Source organism: Phyllosticta capitalensis, assembly GCF_038381095.1.
Source record: "Phyllosticta capitalensis strain CBS 128856 chromosome Unknown BKA78scaffold_1, whole genome shotgun sequence".
Classification (NCBI taxonomy): domain Eukaryota; kingdom Fungi; phylum Ascomycota; class Dothideomycetes; order Botryosphaeriales; family Phyllostictaceae; genus Phyllosticta; species Phyllosticta capitalensis.
Genome location: NW_027117439.1, coordinates 996,390 through 1,014,916, shown reverse-complemented (window position 1 = coordinate 1,014,916; position 18,527 = coordinate 996,390). Strand labels below are relative to the sequence as shown.

The window sequence follows — 18,527 nt, the reverse complement described above, 5'->3', positions numbered from 1 at the left end:
TGCCTATATACCTAGGCTGGACCACCATGGCGGGTCCGTTCAGTCAGAGAGGCACGGGGGATGAAACATTCGACGACGGGATGACTGCAACAGCTGGCCAGCTTCTATCTCATTGTCTTCACACTCGCCCCCATCTCTACTCCTCCCTTCTTCTCCCCGGACTCATCGGGCACTTGAGCTTTCCGCATGCACTGGGCTGGCCGGCAGCTCCACGCACACCTCACGCTTGCTGCCCGGCCGCCTTCTTGCATACCCACACACTTGCATCCGGCGCATCCATGCACGCATACATGCGAGTCCGCTGCACCGTATGTATGACCTGAAACACATCCGCAATCCTTCACGCTCTACTCTGCGCTGCCGCTGCGCCGTCTGCTCGTCCACCACATCACACATCCGACATCAGGAGAGAAGCCCGCCCCATGGGCGCGGGGCGGGGCCGCTTTCTCGCTGCAGTTGCGCCTGTAGTCGCGCAGCAGCAGCAGCAGCGTCCAGCGCGGAACGCAATGTACCTAGGTGTGTAGCCTACCCATTCAAACGGGTCCGCATCGCGGGATGTGACCGGGGATATGGACGGCTTGGGTACATCATACATGGGCAGGTTGGTCTGTGGGAGCTCTCTCCCCACCACACCGATCAGTCTGTCTGCAGACAAAGGCAGTGGCTGCCTACCTAGGCAGACCGAGCCAGGCAGAGCATGTCGCGAGGTAGGGAGGCGGGGCGCGGATGGCGGGATGGATGATGGTGGATGCGATGCGATGCGCTGGATTGTGTGGATGGTCGCCGGTGAGGGCTGCGGCTGGGGGGCTCCCGGCTAGGCTGGGCTGGGCTGAAGGAGCGGGGGATATGCTCGTTGCCTCCTTGTACGCAGCGCATAAGGAAGAGAAAGGGTAGAAAGCAGCACGGAGCTTGGCTCTTTGGCTTGGGATGCGGATTGGACGCGTTGGTAGACCTGGCTCCCTGGTCGACGAGGAGAGGGCAAACGACGCAGTGGACGAGAAGTGGACGAGACGAGACGACGTGATGTGACGTCCCCACTCTTTGCACCGCGCTGTCGCATGGGAGCGGTGTTGTGTTGCATCGAGCCCCGCGGCCTCGATGGCTGGGCGACGGCGAGGTCGCTCTGCGCTGGACGACAAAGTGTCGCGATTGTGGGGCATGCAAACACAATCTCCTCCTGCGCGACTGAAGCACCTAGCAGTCGCAGTCTGGTGGGTAAAGAAGGTTGGTGCAGTACGGGGTTGTCGGCGCGGCACGAAACCAACCGCCTTGCGTTGATCTTGCGTTGCTTTTTTTTCCCTACCCCTCCACGGAGAACCCAAAGCTAACCTTCGTGCCTGATCATCACTCGTCCTGCGAGTAAAATGAGCTTGATGGGCTTAGTTTTGATCGCCGTCCTTGGATGCGGAGACGGCCTGGCGCCTTTTCCGCCTGGCAGTATCATTGAAGTGGCGAGTAAGGAGAACGTCGCCTCGAGATTGAAATTGGTTCTAGTCTATTATGACGGACTTGTTTGGCTGGTCTGTTCAGATACACTGCACATTCTATTTGGCACCGTTCAAACAATTGCCCCCTGGACTGCAGTCAACCCCTAGGTTCTTGCCCTCACTCCCGCAAGCGACAGTTTAAAAAATCCTCTTCCGCTCGCCCGTGCAAGATAATGCGCTCGAAACTTCATCCAGAGCACGAAAAGTGTTTGCTCGACTTGATGACGCGGACCAAGTCTTACGCAGCTTCATCTCTTCCACTCAAGCGCAAGTGCTCCGACAACATCTCCATTTTCTCACGCCACCCCTTTTTTCACATGGGTGGAGCTTCAAGCCCGCCGAGTTTTCTTGGGAAGTGGACACGACGGATCGCGTGCGATGGTGGACGACTGTCTGTCACTCACTGTCAGCGACGCATCGCACTGCATGGCCAGTGGTGCTCTTGGGTCTCTGTGGACGACATCAGGGGACCCAAGACTTGAGCTTGACACGACGACACAAGTAGTCCAAACGGGAATCGGAATGAACTCTGAGCAGTAGCTCAAGATGGGCATGAATCAGCTACTACACACCACATGCGCACTGTGAGCAAAGCTGTCCCCCCATCCATCTCACCCAACAGACCAAACACCAAAAGCTCACTCAATCAAAGCACCAACACCGGTTCCTCATCCGACCTCCCAATGGATCCACTCGCCCAAAAAAAGAACAGCGCTAGCATTGCCGACTTTTCGATGGCAGATTGCCATGGCATTGCTGCCCGACCGAAAGCCACCTATCAGCCGCCTAGTGGTGCACCGCAGAGGCCGCCCATGCAAAACACGCACGCACGTACGCAAGGCTGAATTGTGACATGCTTTCACCCCCCCACACCCTTCTTCCTCGCCTCACTTTTTGGGAGGTCTGAAGGTCATTGATGGGTGCAATTGATAGAGTGATTGCAGTACGAGATGTGATGAGATGAGATTGTCGGCTCTTGCGCTTTTTGAGTTTGGTGAGGTGATGGCTCGGGGCAGTGGATGTGCGTGTCTGTCTCCTGGAAACTCTCGTTACACTTGTGCCTCCATGGTGGGGAAGATGTGATGGTGGTGAATGCCGGGTGGATAGGCAGACAGACAAAGAGGCATCAACGAAACCCACCACCACGCGTCGACCCTTTGGCTCCACCCACTCAATCATCGCCGATGCTCCTTCACTTGGACGCATGCTTCTTCCATTCCATCCATCCAACCCTTGCGCCTCTCCCTTCTCCTATCCCGCGTGTGATCTTTCAGCCGAAAACCATATCCGACCAGGCCTAGCCTGACCTGAACCAGAACCGCGTGGGAACAAGTGATGAAGCGCTCTCCCAGCCAGCCAACTAGCCAGTCATTTCCGCACGTGTGGGTCGTCGTCGTCGTTCTTCTCCACGCGCCCCTTTCCCTCCTTTCCCCCCCAGGTCGGTCCAGAAAGCACCTCTAGCTGAACCAGCTTTCCAGGCTTCCATCCCGATACCTACCCAGCTGATTGCGCTGCCGCATCGCTCTTTCGGCCTTTCAGTCTTTCCCATTTACGTCTTGGCTTGGTCCAACCTACCACGACGACGTTCCCGCGCCCGTGCATTTCGGCGGAGACGTTGTTCGTCGAGCGTTGCTGATGTGCCGGCCATGCTGTCTCATCCATTGACTCATTCAGTTGCCTCTCTTGATCCTTTCAACATGCTGCACTCTCTGTCCCTCCCAGTTCTCCCCTATGGACTACTGCATACACGTCCAGATTCAGAATCTCGAGACACACACCAGGGATGGGTGCTATGGTCTGTTCACTCAATCTGTTACCAATCCGTCTCATCACTTCTCGCTGCGACCAAGACTCTCGATCCCACGACCAAACCTTGCGCATTGATATGGAAGGCAGCAAGGAGAGGGACGACGAGTTGCCGTACCAGATCAAGTAGTGGTCCAACCCATCCCCATTCCCGACAATCTTGATCCCAGAAAAAGGGGGGATGGATGGGTGAGGCGGCAGCGTATCAACGTCTAACACATCACGTAAATCCTGTAGCTCCCTTCCCTCCGTCTGAGTGCATCACTTCACACCTCCCCTCCCGCTCTTTGTTCGTTTTCGACAAAGCAAAAGGCCCATAAGGTAGGTAGACACGGCAAAAGGAAAAAGGGGCAAAAGGAAAAAGGGGGCAAAAAAGAAACCCCCCTCCCTCATTGACGTGCAGAGAGGACAGGCACGGCAGGAGAAGAATCCACCGATTGGCAGCAGTCTCACAACACGTGTGTGGCCGGTGCGATGGGAAGGAAAGCAAAGCAAACAAGCAGTCGAACAAGCACTCAAGCAAGCTCCTCGTGCGCGCGCGCCATTGTGTCTTGCAGTTGAAGAGAAGCAATGTGCTCAAGTCTGTTGTTGTCCACCAAAAGCAACATCAGTTGACTGGGGATGAATGAGGGACCGACCGAGCGGCCAAGGTATGGGAGAACGATTGGGGGGCAGCGGAAAGAAGATGAGTGGAGGAAGTTGGATTGTATTGCTTTCTTTGAGCTGGTTTGCACTAGATCTACTAGATACCATTCCTTACCTTATCAATGCAAAATGATGCAGACTCGACTCTGCTCTCCTGAAGCATCCACGAACCTACCAAAGCCCCCCGAGTCCAGGCGGCGCAAAGGCAAACGAATGCCAACAAAGGCTCCATCTTGCCTCAGATACCCGCCAGTATTCACTTACCTACCTATGAGCCTACTAACTCCATTCAACAGACGCCTCACCATGTGGATCTCACCTTCGCCCCTGATCCACAGGCGTTGCGTGCTCTGATCTAGTCCGGTCCATCCTCGCCGACATTACAGAGCAGGGCAGACACGGCGACAACGACGCCCAGCGGCGTCGGATACGTCCGTAGATACTTGCGTCGGCATGACCCGACGACGACAACGGACAACGACCACACGACCACGCGGCCGCCAACATCATCCACCACCACCACCACCACCACCACCACCAACGCTCCCACGGATGACACCGAATACGCAAGGAAGCAAACACCACTCATGGCAAAAAATACACTGACAGCGGGCGACCGCGACGGCGAGGAGGACAACGACAAGGACAAGGCCGACGGGGTCACCGCTGCCACCAACGACCCACGTGCTGTGCGTCAAAAGCCGACATGGCATGGCTGCTGAGGTGAGTGTGCAAATCAGTGGTGGGTGGAGCCGAGAACCGCGGCCACTAACCCACCACGACTGACTGCCGTGATTCGAGTGCCATGCCACGTGGATGGATTGCGCTTTGGCGTGCTTGTCGTTCAGCCAGCCAGGTGTATTTGTGTCTGGAGGGCTTGCGTTGTGGGTGGGCGCTTGGCTGGGCAGGCTGATGGAGGGTCAGTCGGGTTGGAAGCCGAGGGACGACGCGATGAGGGCGTGGAGTGGGCTGCCTGGTTGCGTAGGGGACGGACGCGAGAAACCAAACGCAGATAGAGAAGCCAACTCGTAGCCTCGCAAAAGATCTAGCAAGGTTGGGGCTCGCACACGACGACGACATGTGCCATCACTTATCGACAGACATCCATCTTATCCCATTCCAGTCGGGGCGTTGGATCTCTTGTTGCAAGGCCCGCTTGTGCGCTGGTGATGTGATCCGGGTAGATGCGAGCCGGCGACCGTGCCGTGCCGATCTGCGGATCAGTGATGTAGGAGAGCAGGAAAGGGTACGTACATTGGGTAGGTAGCAGCAAACTCCTGCAACAAGCGGGCAGCAGCAGCGCGCACTCGCAGTTCAGTAAGCACCGATGGGATGCCTTGCTGTTGCCCATCAACATACGGCTTTCGCCCACTCCTTCAGCCTCCCTACGAGCCTGGCCGCGTTCGCACCATCCACCCCGTTTGATCAATGAGCAGCAGCCCGTCTCGGGTGCCGGATACACGCTCGGTGACTTTGACGGCAGGCGACAGGACACGCAGCCATCCAGGCTTGGTGGTTCCCAAGAAGAGCAGCGCGGCGTGTGTTGCGTCGCGTCGCGCCGCCGCCGCAGTTGATCTCATGAACGCCACGGCGCCGAATCGTCTGAGGCCGGATGGATGGATGGAAAGAGAGGGGGACCGAGGTGGGATGTGATGGAAGCGATAGATGGAGCCGGCGTATCGGTACGATCAAGTGGTGGAGTGGAGAAAGGTGGACAGGCGCGTGCTCACTTACATTGGGGTTCAGGTGTATGCGAGTCGATGAGCAGATACAGTGGAAGGATTCGCTGCGAGTGAGAGAGGCTGGCAGGCAGATGGGCACTCAACTTGTTGTGAGACAACTTTACAACCACGATGCCTGGGGAGATGGCCCAAGACTGCCCGTCCTGACGCAGTGTCCTGCGTGAACTGGACGAGGCGTCAGGATAGCGCGGTTGAGGCAAAGATTTGATGCCCCAATTCTGCGTTGCTCAGTGCCTGGTCCTTGAAGGGCTTTCGAGGGTATCCACTTTAGGCATCATGCCATACACAAGGCCGCAATATGGCAGCGCAGCGCACATACGTGAGGCGCGACAATGATGCGAGTGTACGTACTCCTTCTAGGCACGAGAATGAGTTCCATGTGAGCCACATCGACGTGACCATGCCAGCATTTTCACAACAAACATGATGCCTGTACGAGCCGTGGGACCGTTTCTGGTTTTGCTAAGTCCACGGCGCGTGCCGCGCACGTGCACGGCAAGACATGTACCAGCGCTATCCCTTTCAAGCGGGGCAGGGGGCAGCAAAGACGGCTGTCTGTAACCGGAGCCAAATGTCGGTGAGTACAGACGACTCATCCTGGAACCACAAATGTCGCTGGTACTTCGCGACGATTCTGGCGACGTCTGGAAGCCTGCAGGACAGGGCTCTTGTTCTGCGAACAAGCGCCCTGAGTGGGCTGCGATGAGGCCTGCTTGACGCGAGTTCTGGATCTGGCTGTGGTTTGGAACGGTGGCTGCAGCTTTCCTCGCCGCTCGTCTATCTGCGTAATCTGAGCGCCGTTGATCCAATTTGAAACAGCAATAGGCAGGTCAGCGGTGCGGCCATTATCGTCCAAGAACCATGGTACTGGGAATGTGTTTGCCGGAAATAACGCCTTGTTTTGGCAGGCTGGGAATGGATGAAGCCTGATATTTCCGCTGGTGCGGTCCAAGCGCTACAGCGTGGAAGACGGCGGTGGGAATGCAGTTGTGGCTCTGTGTGGTGGTTGTCTGCCCTCTGCGATGGAATTACCGGTTGCTGCTGTGGCCGCCGAGGTGCATGCGCAACCTTCGAGGTGCCTGTTTGCCAAACGGCAAGCACGGGCAGCAGAGACAGGAAATACGACCGACGTCCAAGTCCAGGCTTCCCAGCAACCACTGTCTTGCTCCTGCGTCCTTTGTTTTCATTTCCCAGTCCGCCGGGTCGATGCGGCGGGACAAAAGGTGGAATGAGTCCAGCGGTCACGGTTTCGGCCACGTACATGATTCACACAGCATCCAGCGGCAGAAGAGTACATGAGAGCACTGGAAGAAGGTGGTGGTGGCACGGCAGCTGGCGGTACTGCTACACGGCCCCCTCCTGTCGGACCTGGAGACGAATCCGCCAGCCAGGTTTGGGGGCAATCGATCCGCCCCCCATTCGAATCGGCGGATGCTGCTGGTTGCGCCAGTGGCGCAAGAGCGACTTGGAAAGGGTGTAGTGGTGATGACGGGCAAAGAGGACGTACATCTGGATCCACCTTTGGGCTCGCTGAGCACGGCAGATTGGCGAGCAGGGAGCGCAGGGGGCAGCAGGACGCCGTCAATGGACCCTTTTGACAGTGTCATTCGATTTTTGGGCTTTGCCGCTTCGTGTTGGTCGTCCAAGCGCAGTGATGGGCTTGTTGCAAGGTTGGACCATCGGGGCAGCTTGGGCAACAAGGCTCGCGCCTCACTAAAGATTGTGTGGCTTCCAATGACCAGAGTGTCGGGACGCGGTGATGGGCGTGATTTTCGATGGCGCTGCTGGATTCGTCGAATCCGACCAGGCTCGCATAGCAAGCCCTGCCATGGGCGGGCAATCGAGGGCGCGTCTGAGGCGCTGAGTGGATAGGAAAAGAGGGGTGATGCATCGGCTGCCGCCCGTGGCAGGAAAGTCGGCGAACAGGGGGCATTTGAAGCTGGTCACGCTGCCACTGAACCTCATTGTCGGGACAGAGATTAAGTTTAGACTTTCTGCGGCCGTTGCTCAAAGCCACATCCGAGTGCGGGTTGCGCGTCGCCGTAGCCAATGGCCTGGGGCTTGGATGTCAGGCCGACAATGAAGCACACCACACTGCAGATGGGAATTTGCAGGATGGGGGCTGCAGAGAGCCGGGGCGGAGGAGGCGTGGGTGGTTGCGGCTGAGCTGAGGTTTTGGCGAAAAGGCTGGTGGGCGCGGTCCAAGTAGGGATACCCTTGGGTGGCAGTGCACGCGAAGCAGTACAATGGCAGCGACAGTGGCTGCGCCATGACAGGGCTGCTGTGTGAGGTCGAGGGCAGCAGCCTCACTTGTGCCGGGCAGTTGGTGTGGTTCGTCATGGAGGGCGAGGATGGCACTGGTGGTACCTGTGTGGTTGAGCTGAAGGAAGCATGGCCGGGTGTTCCTGGAAGAAGAAAAATGGCGGAATCAAGACCGCTGGGTCGTAAGGCCACGCTCCGTGAGGTGCCGGGCACAAGGCGTCAGTGTCGTCATGGGGACTGGAGGTGCCGAGCGGAGCGGCGTAAAGATGCCGACGAAACTGGGAGCGGCAACGGGGGTGGATAGCAGGCTGAGGGCGAAAAAAGGGGCAACAATGACAAGTGGCAAGAGGTGGAGGGTGTCGAGGTTTAACACGCGGCGCAAGAGTCCGACTTCGCAGGATTGAGAGGTGTTGAGTTGGTGCAACGGCGGCACGGCTGGTGGAGAGCATCGACCGGCAGAATGTCGGGACGATGGGAAAGGCGGAGAAGCATCACGTGGGCGGTGAGGAGAGTCAGATGGAGATGATTTAGGTTGGCGCAAGGTCCTCTCCCGATTCCAACAGAGCGGGCTTGCTTAGTCGAAGAGCTTAACTCTAGCAAGACTCGCGATGGTCGCATCCGGGTAGGCGGGAGGTGCCGAGTGTTTTGTAGCAACGGGCCATGGTCAGTCTGAAGTGAGGCAAAGGTGCTCTCACAATGATCTGACTTCGTCTCTCTCGGAAGACGTCGCTGCCGAATGCCACGGGCCTTGCCGCCTAAGGCCTAGTGTGCTGGACACCAACCAATGACGCGGCTGAAGGGTCCCACCCGTCGCTCTCTCTACTGCTCGCTCATCTGCGCGCCAGCAAATTGGCCTCAGAATCCCTTTGCTCATAAAACCGACATCCTTCCCCGTCGGGTCTTGGCTGAGTCCGGTCTCGCTGTGCCTTCGAGCCCCCTTCTCCTGCTCCGTCATTCCCTTTATCAGATTGCCCCCTCGTCATCCACCTTACGCTGGTTGCTGTCTACATACCCGTTACAGCAATCGCTGTGTGCGACGACGCCTTAACCGCGCTCCTTCCAGCTTTCTTATTCTCCTACTCGCCCTAGCAAACGCCACCGCAAAACCAACCAACCTGTCGCGCAGCGTCCACTCGCGTCATGGACGTTGTACTCGAGGCGTTTGACGCCTACCTCTTCGACTATGTCTACGCCTTTTTGCTCCCCAGTCCCGTCGCGACAAAGTTGAGCCACGGCGCCGACTTCAATTCCACCTTGAACAACTACTCCGACATTCCCTCGCCCCAGAACTCGTGGCAATGGGAACCCGCGAGCCAGTACCTGAGTTTTCCGCCTGGCAAATATGCCTGGATGAGCCGATGGTCCAGGGATGATGTCGTGAGACAGGCCACGACGTTGTTCCTCATTACCTGGTAAGTCTTCTTATCGTCGCGCAATGAGCTCTGCTGATCCAATTGCGCCAGGCTCTTCGGAATCGTCATCTACTTTGCCTTTGCGTCGCTCTCGTACGTTTTCGTTTTCGACAAGGCGACTTTCGCCCACCCGAAATACCTCAAGAACCAGATTTCGCTCGAAATCGCTCAGACGATGCGCGCCCTCCCCGTCATGGCCGTCTTCACCACGCCCTTCTTCGTCGCCGAAGTGCGCGGCTACAGCAAAATGTATGACCAGACCGAGGAGGGCCCCGGCATGTGGTACAACATCGTCCAGTTTCCCTTCTTCATCATGTTCACCGACTTCTGCATCTACTGGATTCACCGCTGGCTCCACCACCCCAAGATCTACAAGCACTTGCACAAGCCGCACCACAAGTGGATCATGCCCAGCCCTTACGCTAGCCATGCTTTCCACCCGCTCGACGGTTACGCGCAATCGCTGCCCTACCACATCTTCCCCTTCTTGTTCCCTCTCCAGAAGTTCGCCTACGTCATCCTCTTTACCTTTGTCAACATCTGGACCGTCCTGATCCATGACGGCGAATACGTTGCTGAGAGCCCCATCATCAACGGCGCGGCTTGCCACACGATGCACCAGTAAGACTTCCCAGTTATTTGAAACTGACAATGCTAACCGCTGCATAGTCTCTACTTCAACTACAACTACGGCCAGTACACTACTCTCTGGGACCGCCTGGGAGGTTCTTACCGCAAGCCCAACGACGAGCTCTTCCGCAAGGAGCTTAAGATGGCGCAGTCCGAGTGGGACAAGCAGTCCAAAGAGATGGAGCGCATCGTCAAGGAGGTCGAAGGCGAGGATGACCGCAAGTACGACCCTGACCCGACCGCCAAGGTCGAGGGCAAGAAGGTGCAGTGAGTGATGGGGAGACGTCGTCCCGGGGGCGAAAGGCGAGCGCATAGTCACAGTGCGCCATTCCGTCCCCGCGGAGGAGGATGCCGGTGCGCCAAGCGCACGCTTTGCCAGGCCGACGGGAGAGTGGATGATATGGTCTCTGACAGTCGCGTCGGGGCTAGTGTGTCGGTAGGCGAGCGTGAGCGCGCATTGGCATCTGGAGGATTGAGAGCGATGGTTGCAAAGTTATCGCCCATCATCTGCGGAGCCCGTCCGGTCCCGTCACATCACTTCAACACAATCAGCACCACAACCACCACATGGTAGGAAGCGCGAGGCCTCCAGAAGACCCGCCTCGCTCCCGATCCCGGGCATTGGGGAAGACGCATCGTCTCATGCACCCCCCTTTGCGAGATCGATCCTATCCATGTGGACCCACCGTTGGTCTCGTCTCGCTACCACCCACGCGGAACGGTTCGCGTCGACCACGTCGACGCTTCCAATTGCCGGTGGGTCGGTACGCTCCTGCGAGCCACCACGGAACCGCAACCAAACGGCTAGAGTTGGAAATGAGCTCTCTTGGTCGTATTGGTCTGCGTCGCTCAGGCATTGTCCTGACCTTTTTTGCTTTGACCCTGTTTAATCAAGTCTGTTTAATACGAGTCCATTCGTTTATCAATCAGCGAGCACTGTTTCGCGGAATGGCCTAGCAAGAATAATGAGAAAAATCACTACGCGCTCACTGTCGCCGTTGGCAGCGACATGGTTTGTTGCTCGAGTACGTTGCGTTTTTTCAAGTCAATTCGATGGCTGGCTATTGCGTTCATGCCACCGGTGCGCTCTTGTTTCATGCCTGGTTTTGGTTTCCGCCATTGGTCTGGCTGTTCCTGTCCTCCAGCTCCTTGCCGCCTCCTTTTCCCCTTCCATCTCTCCTTTCTCACTCACTCTGCATCGAGCGCGCATTGCAAGTGCACATCACACGCATCGGAAGGAGGATGAACGAGGAAGCGAGAAGCAAAGAACGGCATGGATGGAACGGGATGGCAGGGCAGTCAACTCCACGGGCACTGCAATGATGATTATGCCAAACTTTTGAATCCATCACGTCAGTCACTGGATAGTCACCTAGTCAGTCACTTAGCCTCGCTCAAATGCACATCAACGAGAGTAGTAATAATGCGCTGCGTCAATGCCTGCTTGGCATCAGAAAGTTGAAAGTGAGACGTGACTTTTAACTGACGATTCGTGGATACCATCCATCTCTCTGATCGATTGAGAAGAAGGTTTTTTTGAGCGCGTGAGATGATGCTCCATCCAGCCAGCCTTTGCTGCTACCTATCCGCGGACGCCCTTCAATCATGCCGTTTATTTCTCACGCTCTTTGCGGGTCGTGGTTGTGATCTTGGGAACTCCCTTCTTCTTCCTCCCCTGACCCATCGTTGAGCTGGGTGAGGTAGGTGTGTTCACACCATGGCTCCCCAGATTGCGGCGGCGTCTGCGTTTGAGGTTGTGGTCGGTGTTCCTGATTGGGCGAGTGGACAGATGGCTTCCTTCACCTGTATCCGTCTCTTGTGCTACCCAGTCGCCTCGTCTGTCCGAGTGTCTATTCTCACGTTGGCTACATGCACCACCTACCGGTTTGCGTCCAATTCTCATGCACCACCAGGCCAATTCGAGATTTGATAAAGAAGAAGCTTCAAGTACATTCATTTTACATTTCTCATACATGTGGGTGTCTGAAGCAAGCCGTCTATCCCCAAAAACAACACACAGAAAACGCCCGTAAATGCTGCTTGCTTGCCTGCTTGCCAAATGCACACAAACAGGCTAGCCCAGCTTCGCTTCATGCATCATAAAGCTTCGTGATCTTGTTCACCCTCTTCTCCACGTCCCCACCTCACAGCGTCGGCGGCGTGGGCGCCCCCGGCATACTACCGGGCATTGGCCTCGACGACGACGACGCCGACGCCGGCAAGGGCGACCCCGCGCCTCTCCACTCGGCAGCCCTCGCGCTACCAGCCTGGGGAAAGGTGCCCGTACTCCGCAGACGCAGGTTCCCCGGCCGCCCCATCTCAGACTCGCTGCGCATAGAGCGGGAGCGCTCGAGCTTCTTCGCGCGCTGCTCCGCCTCGCGCATCTTTTGTCCTTCGGCGGCCATGCGTGCCTCTAGCTCGTCGGCTGGCACGTAGGTTGAGCGGCTGGCGGTTGCGGCTGCTTGCTTGCTGGGTGTGTTTGTCCCTGTGGCCGCTGGCGTTACGGTGCTTCCGTTGCCACTGCGAAGGTTCTTCAAGTTGCCGCGTTCGGCGGCGCCGGGTTTGGGGCGCGGCGGCGATGGTGTGTCTGTCGGTCCTGTGGAGGAGGGTCCGCCTGCGTTTGTGATTTCACGCCCGCTGCCGTCGCTTGCCTCCTCCTCGCCCTCAAGGTCGGCGTCGGCGGCTTCGTCGTCTCCGCCGCGGGTGTTGCGTTTTCTTGGCCAGAGGCTGGGGAGCACGATTTGCTGGAAACGCGGCTCAACGCAGCGCTCGTCGAACCAGGTGTGCAGACGCGATTCGATCAGCTGGGCGATTTTGGGGACGTCTTGGAGGCGCGAGCGGGAGCCGAGGAGGGAGCGGACGGAGAGGTCGAGGCGGTAGTCGTCGAGGAAGGTGAAGGCGAGGGTGGTGGGAGTGTGGGTGTGCGAGGAGGTAGAGTTTTTCGAGTTGTTGGCTTCAGCGGTGTCGTCGTCGTGGTTCGGTGGTTGGGCAGAGGGTATGAAGGATACGGCGAGCTAGATGGCGTCAGTCCGGATCGACTCATATGTCGCAGAAGTTCAAGCATACAGTTCCGCTGAATCTTATGACAGACACGGCCAGCGCGACTGGTAGCGTTGCGACCTGCGGTTTCGGCCAATTCAACTTCAGGGTCGTCTCGATCCCCAATGTAATGACATCGCTCAAATCCACATCCATCCTGGCCTGCAGTCTCCCCTCGCTCGAGTTGCTTCCCTCGCTCTTGCTCGGGCTACCCAATCCAAAGCCGCCGTCTTCAACGGGGATTATTCTGCAGTTGCTGAAAATGGGAAACTCGTCTCCGAGCTCGATTTCCGTGACGCGGATTTCCCCGAGCCAATCTGGTCTTGTGGGTCCATTCAGAATGTTGGTCAAGGAGGTGAGCACGGCACCGTCCTGGCGCGCGTCTGCTCGAAGTTGTGCAATTGTTTGCGCGACCAGGACGTTGAACCAGTCCAAGCTCTCAGGCTGGTGACCTTTGACATTGTAGTACGTCTTTGCTAGTATCGTGTCGCTCGTGACTGGTGGCGGCGGTCGAAGTATCGTGCTGTGTTTATGGCGCAGCAGCGAGGACTTGGGGCCCAGACTGCGTTGATGGGAGAGGGTTCGTTGACGGCGTTCGGCAGCGCGCGTTGCATGGCGGACTTCGGGAGGTGGTGGTTCGCCAAAGATGAAGAATTTGATGAAGCAGAATATTATGAGGGTGATTGAAATCTGTCCAAGCAGAAATCCTTGCGTGAAGGAAAGGCTAGAGGACTGCGGTGCTGGCGGGGGAGCTATGAGTCAATGTTAGTGTATTTCGCGTAGGGTTGCGGATTTTATGAATACCAGTCGCCGCAGCCATTGGAGCTGTGAGAGATCTGTTGGTCTCTTGTTAAACACTTCGCATTGCACGAGGAGAATTTGTTGGTCGAGGAGCTTGACATGTTTTGTGGTGGTGACGCGACTTTGTCTCGGCGGCGGAAATCCTCCGCAATGACGTTCGAAGTCACACTGAAAGGTCGTGGCCGGCGACTTCGCATTTCATCTCTTCACGACTGACAGAAACAGCTTCTTAGTCCAATTGAGACTTCACTGGTCAAAGGAACTGTATCAATTGCTCTGAAACTATCTACATCGTACAACAGGTTCATCTTGGCTTTCACTCAGATCTTTCGATGCCGGTTCCCAGCAGCAACCACTTCCCGTCGTTGACGCGGCTCGCTCTGCGCTTGGAGCACTCCGCAACTGACATCCCTCGAATCAACACACCGCCATGAACAACGACGCCGATAGCCCCTCTCTTTCGCCTGCCGCTGCATCTCATCAGCCTCGGCTTCGTCTACCCGCGACTTGCGAGCCACCAACCGAGAACAATCCAGCAAAGCAGGCAGTATGGATCATTTTCGGCGCTACCGGCCACATGGGACGCTCCTTGACTCGGTCCGCCCTGGGTCACGGCGACCAAGTCGCTGCCGTGGGATGGACGCAAGAGAATACGGTTGAGCAGATGAAGCGATGGGAAGCTCACGAGCGCAGCAATAAGAATTGCCTTGGGTTGCTTTGCGATGTCCGCGCACGAGAGACCGTCAAGGACGCCATAGATGCGACTGTGAAGAGGTGGGGCCGGATAGATGTCGTCGCCAACTGCACCGGGTACGGAGTGATAGGAGCCTGCGAGGAACAAGACGAAGCAGAATTGAGAGCCCAGGTCGAGACCAATTTCTTCGGCACCGTGCACATATTGCAGCTCACGCTGCCGCTCTTCCGCCAGCAGCAGCAAGGAAGATATCTCATCTTCAGCAGCACGGCGGGAGCACTGGGAGTACCGGGACTGGGACCATACTGTGCCACCAAGTATGCCGTGGAGGGACTGATTGAGAGTATGTTGTATGAGATTGATGCATTCAATATCAAGGCAACTCTGGTAGAGCCTGGCCACGTGCGCTTGGACGAGCCCAATGATCCCGAAGCGGATGGAGACGGCGTGATCCTGAAGAGATACGGACACTTTTTTGTCAAACCAGCCAGAGAGCCGTACAACGGACCCAATTCTCCTGCAGGACATGCCAAAAGGATGGTTCAGTGGTTGAATGACAGACAGCCAACGAGTGCGGTCAAGAGCGCGGAGCTCGTGTGGCAGCTCGGTCATTGTTCGTATCCTCCGTTGCGATTGTTGTTGGGGAGCTATGCGGTCGACAGCATTAGGGATCGCTTGCGCAGTATTATCGAAGAGGTCAGTCGACATCATCACGTCGAACGTGGTCAGCATCCGTCTATTTGAAAGATGGCTTGTGCTTCCCAAGTGTCGTTTGAGTCAACTAACTCGTCATCCAGATTGAGGACTGGAAGCATCTGAGCTTTCCTGTCAGTGTAGAAGAAGAGGCAAAACAGTCGAAACAGACGAAAGTCGTCGACGAAGGGGCAGAATAGGCAGCAGTCAGCCCATCAATGCATCAGCATACTCCTGTTTGCGCAAAGTATCTTCCGGTTTAGATATTCTGTGAACAGGTGCAGTAATCCCCTCGATTCAACTTGGGGCCAGCATCAACTTTGGGTCAGAAGTGCGTCATGCAGCTATGACCGTACCAGTTACCATGGATATTACGGATGAGTCAACTTTGGATTCATGGACAGGTGACTAGATACGATTCCACATTGGGAGTATAATCCAGTCCGACGACGATGCCGAACTCCTCGATATGTCTGATTGGCTACCTAAAGTTCACAGTTTGGTCCGACGATATACATCCAAGTTCAGACTGCAGTACCCCAACAATAGACTTTCTGGCTCTATATAACTTCGTCCCTCTGCTCTTCGTGTTCTTGTCTACTCTCTTCTTCACATACAAAGATCAAACAGTCTTCATACAATCTTCAACAACGCCTACAACCGCAACCGCAACCAGAGCACTATCTATCGAACACAACACAATGCCGTCCGGAAACAACGCTGACCTCATGGCCCACAATAGTCAGTCCGGTGGTATTTCCACGGCACTCGTCTACAAAATCTGCCAAACAGGAGCCAGGGTGAAACCTCGTGTGCAGTACCCACCGATTGACGACTCGCTAGATGACTTGTGTCTCGATTTAGACTGGGAGAAATTTGTGGCTGACGAGTTGGGAGGTGAGCAACATCCAACTACCCCTTCTTTTCCGCGTCGAACCACGTAACCACTGCTGTCGATGGCTCTAACATGACTAACAGGAATCTCCCGCCTCGTCCAACTTGCTATCGCGATATTATGGGTGCCTTTTCTCGTCATATCTTTGCCCTTTCTCGTCTTTGGGCTTTATCTCTGGGCGAAGATTGGGATCAAGATACTGTGTGGGTATCTGGTCAGGATGGGCACAGCCATTCGCAAGTACATCGTCCTCCCAGAAGAAGTCTTCCCAGGAGTCGAGAGAAAGGGCGGGAGCCGGAAGAAGTGCACGATCCGCATTTTGGATCTGGACGATTGGGTTCATTAAGCGCAGGCAGAAAATCAAGGCAACTCGACGCAATTACTTCAATGCAGAGCTCGTGTACGTCATTTCATGTCATTTGGATTTGATATCTCCCAAGTCATTTTGAGAAGTCTATCGTTCTTTTTTGGCCTGTCCACGCTCAACGGATAGCAGGGAAATTTTAAGAAACAACCTTCTCAATCATCTCAATGTCGTACTTCTCCTTGAGCTCCTTGATGAGCGGGTCGTTGATGGCCGGGGTCATGGGGGCGAGAATGCCCTTCTCGGCAATCTTGCCCTCGAGGACGAGCTTGACGGCGACGGCGCAGGGGACACCGACCAGCTTGGCCATGGCCGAGTAGCCGCCCGAGCCCTCGGGCTGGCCGTACTCGACGAGCGTCGAGGTGCGGACCTCCTGGGAGCCGTCGGCGTTCTCGATGCCGAACTTGTGCTGCAGCATGACCATGTCGCGCTCGCCCTTGGTGTACTGCATCTTCTTCTCGAGCGTGGCGCAGAGAGTGTCGAGCGGGTTGCCACGGGGCTCGACGGGAGTCTCGCTGAACATGCCGATCCAGCGCAGACCGTTGAGGATGCGGTTCTTCTCGTCAGTGTCGGCGAAGCTGGTCTTGCTGCTGATGGCCCAGACGAGGTCCGACTCGCCAGCAGACGACGCGCCAAGGACGCGCTGGGTGACCTCGCGCCACGACAGAGGCTTGCTGTCAGGCTTGAGGTAGTCGACCTCGGCGTCGGAAAGGAAGCCCATGTCGACGAGCGCCTTGATGAACTCGGGGAAGCCCTGGAAGCGGAGGGTACCGCGGACGATGGTGTCGGCCTCGGGGATGCTGTAGCGCTCCTTGTAGGGAGTCGAGTCGCGGTTGGGGTAGGCGACGAACGCGTAGCCGGGGTAGATGAAGTAGGGCTTGGCCGTAGCCATGAGCTCCTTGGACTCAATGTCGACGACCTTGCCGTCCTTCCAGTACTTGGCGGCGTTGCGGAGGGCCAGGAGGACACCGCGCGACGACCACGAGAACTTGTAACCAAGAGGGTTGTCAGAGTTCTCGGGAGCGGGAAGACCACCGCAGTACGAGAGGAAGGACTTGATCTTGCCGCCGGCCTTGTGAACCTCGTCAATGGTCTTGACGGCGTACAGGTGGTCGATACCGGGGTCAAGACCAATCTCGTTCATGACGGTAATGCCGGCCTCCTTGGCAGCAGCGTCAAGCTCCATCATGGCGGGAGAGACGTAGCTGGTGGTGACAACATGCTTCTTCTGTGGGGTTGTTAGATGTCTTTGCCTGCCGGTACAGATTCTCCCTTTCAACTTACGTTACGGATAGCAGACTTGATGACGGTGGCGTGGTGAGTGTAGGGGATGAGAGAGATGGTCTATAATGCATCAGTTACATGTCCATCGGCACGTCAAATTCGTGATTATTTACCAGAGCATGCTTGGCGACCTCGGCGTCAAGAGCCTTCTCGTCAGAGACGTCGAGAGAGATGGGAGAGGCGTTCTTGATGCCTTCAGAGAACTTCTTGGCGTTCTCGAGGGTACGGCAGGCTGTTGCAAATGTTGGTGCACAGTCCAATATCAGATACCCAGCGTAGCAACTTACCAACAACAACCTGAGACTCGTTAGCACTTGCATTCAAGGACAATGATCTGATTTACTGACCTTGATGCCGGCGTCTGAGAGGATCTCAGCAGTAGGGCGGGCAACTTGTCCATCAATTAGAAAGCTGCGCGTCACACATAGGCAGATGGGAAATACCAAAGCCAGAGCCAAGCAGCAGGACGGAGTGGCCGGTCATTTTGATAGTATTTCACGTGGCACAACAAATAGCCTGAAAAATGTATGAGCAATCAATTGCTTCAATTCAATGAAGAAACCAAGGAGAGAGCTGAAAGAGTCCAAGATGGAGGGTGTGGAGCTAAGAAAACAAAGACTTGAGGTACCTTTTAAGTCTTGGAGGGTGACTGAGATGTCGAAGGGCGTGCTTTGCGTGTCGGGCGACGCTCAAAAAAGTTCGGTGGTTCAAGGTGGGGTGGCTGTCTGACCTCACCGCCCAAGCCGCTTTCGGGCTGCTTGCACCGCCGCAAA

General features: G+C 56.3%; 7 protein-coding genes across 7 annotated transcripts; 4 read left to right on the top strand and 3 right to left on the bottom strand.

Annotated features, from left to right (window-relative positions):
* Nucleotides 1–391: 391 nt before the first annotated feature.
* Nucleotides 392–1,604, bottom strand: BKA78DRAFT_301713 (uncharacterized protein). The gene has a single exon (XM_066887379.1). It carries the CDS (start codon nt 1,158–1,160, stop codon nt 669–671), a length of 492 nt encoding a protein of 163 aa, XP_066749014.1. The 5' UTR covers nt 1,161–1,604; the 3' UTR covers nt 392–668.
* A 4,677-nt stretch (nt 1,605–6,281) lies between these two features.
* On the top strand, nt 6,282–7,417 carry BKA78DRAFT_301708 (uncharacterized protein). The gene has a single exon (XM_066887378.1). The coding sequence runs from the start codon at nt 6,600–6,602 to the stop codon at nt 7,158–7,160; it is 561 nt and encodes a 186-aa protein (XP_066749013.1). The 5' UTR covers nt 6,282–6,599; the 3' UTR covers nt 7,161–7,417.
* A 1,665-nt stretch (nt 7,418–9,082) lies between these two features.
* On the top strand, nt 9,083–10,255 carry BKA78DRAFT_244510 (uncharacterized protein; the record flags this gene model as incomplete). Its single annotated transcript, XM_066884036.1, has 3 exons — nt 9,083–9,354; nt 9,406–9,975; nt 10,024–10,255. 3 exons carry the CDS (start codon nt 9,083–9,085, stop codon nt 10,253–10,255), a joined length of 1,074 nt encoding a protein of 357 aa, XP_066749012.1.
* Nucleotides 10,256–11,923: 1,668 nt separating this feature from the next.
* Nucleotides 11,924–13,928, bottom strand: BKA78DRAFT_375828 (uncharacterized protein). The gene is made up of 3 exons (XM_066892814.1): nt 13,828–13,928; nt 13,051–13,775; nt 11,924–12,998 (listed from the first exon to the last, which is right to left on the bottom strand). The coding sequence occupies exons 1-3, from the start codon at nt 13,841–13,843 to the stop codon at nt 12,129–12,131; spliced, it is 1,611 nt and encodes a 536-aa protein (XP_066749011.1). The 5' UTR covers nt 13,844–13,928; the 3' UTR covers nt 11,924–12,128.
* Nucleotides 13,929–14,156: 228 nt separating this feature from the next.
* Nucleotides 14,157–15,537, top strand: BKA78DRAFT_6544 (short chain dehydrogenase/reductase family protein-like protein). Its single transcript, XM_066893529.1, has 2 exons — nt 14,157–15,214; nt 15,316–15,537. Exons 1-2 carry the CDS (start codon nt 14,255–14,257, stop codon nt 15,409–15,411), a joined length of 1,056 nt encoding a protein of 351 aa, XP_066749010.1. The 5' UTR covers nt 14,157–14,254; the 3' UTR covers nt 15,412–15,537.
* Nucleotides 15,538–16,489, top strand: BKA78DRAFT_6545 (uncharacterized protein). Its single transcript, XM_066893531.1, has 2 exons — nt 15,538–16,108; nt 16,190–16,489. Exons 1-2 carry the CDS (start codon nt 15,664–15,666, stop codon nt 16,450–16,452), a joined length of 708 nt encoding a protein of 235 aa, XP_066749009.1. The 5' UTR covers nt 15,538–15,663; the 3' UTR covers nt 16,453–16,489.
* Nucleotide 16,490: 1 nt separating this feature from the next.
* On the bottom strand, nt 16,491–18,406 carry BKA78DRAFT_6539 (Apo Saccharopine reductase). Its single transcript, XM_066893528.1, has 6 exons — nt 18,198–18,406; nt 18,102–18,145; nt 18,042–18,051; nt 17,868–17,986; nt 17,755–17,814; nt 16,491–17,698 (listed from the first exon to the last, which is right to left on the bottom strand). The coding sequence occupies exons 1-6, from the start codon at nt 18,235–18,237 to the stop codon at nt 16,610–16,612; spliced, it is 1,362 nt and encodes a 453-aa protein (XP_066749008.1). The 5' UTR covers nt 18,238–18,406; the 3' UTR covers nt 16,491–16,609.
* Between the last annotated feature and the right edge of the window lie 121 nt (nt 18,407–18,527).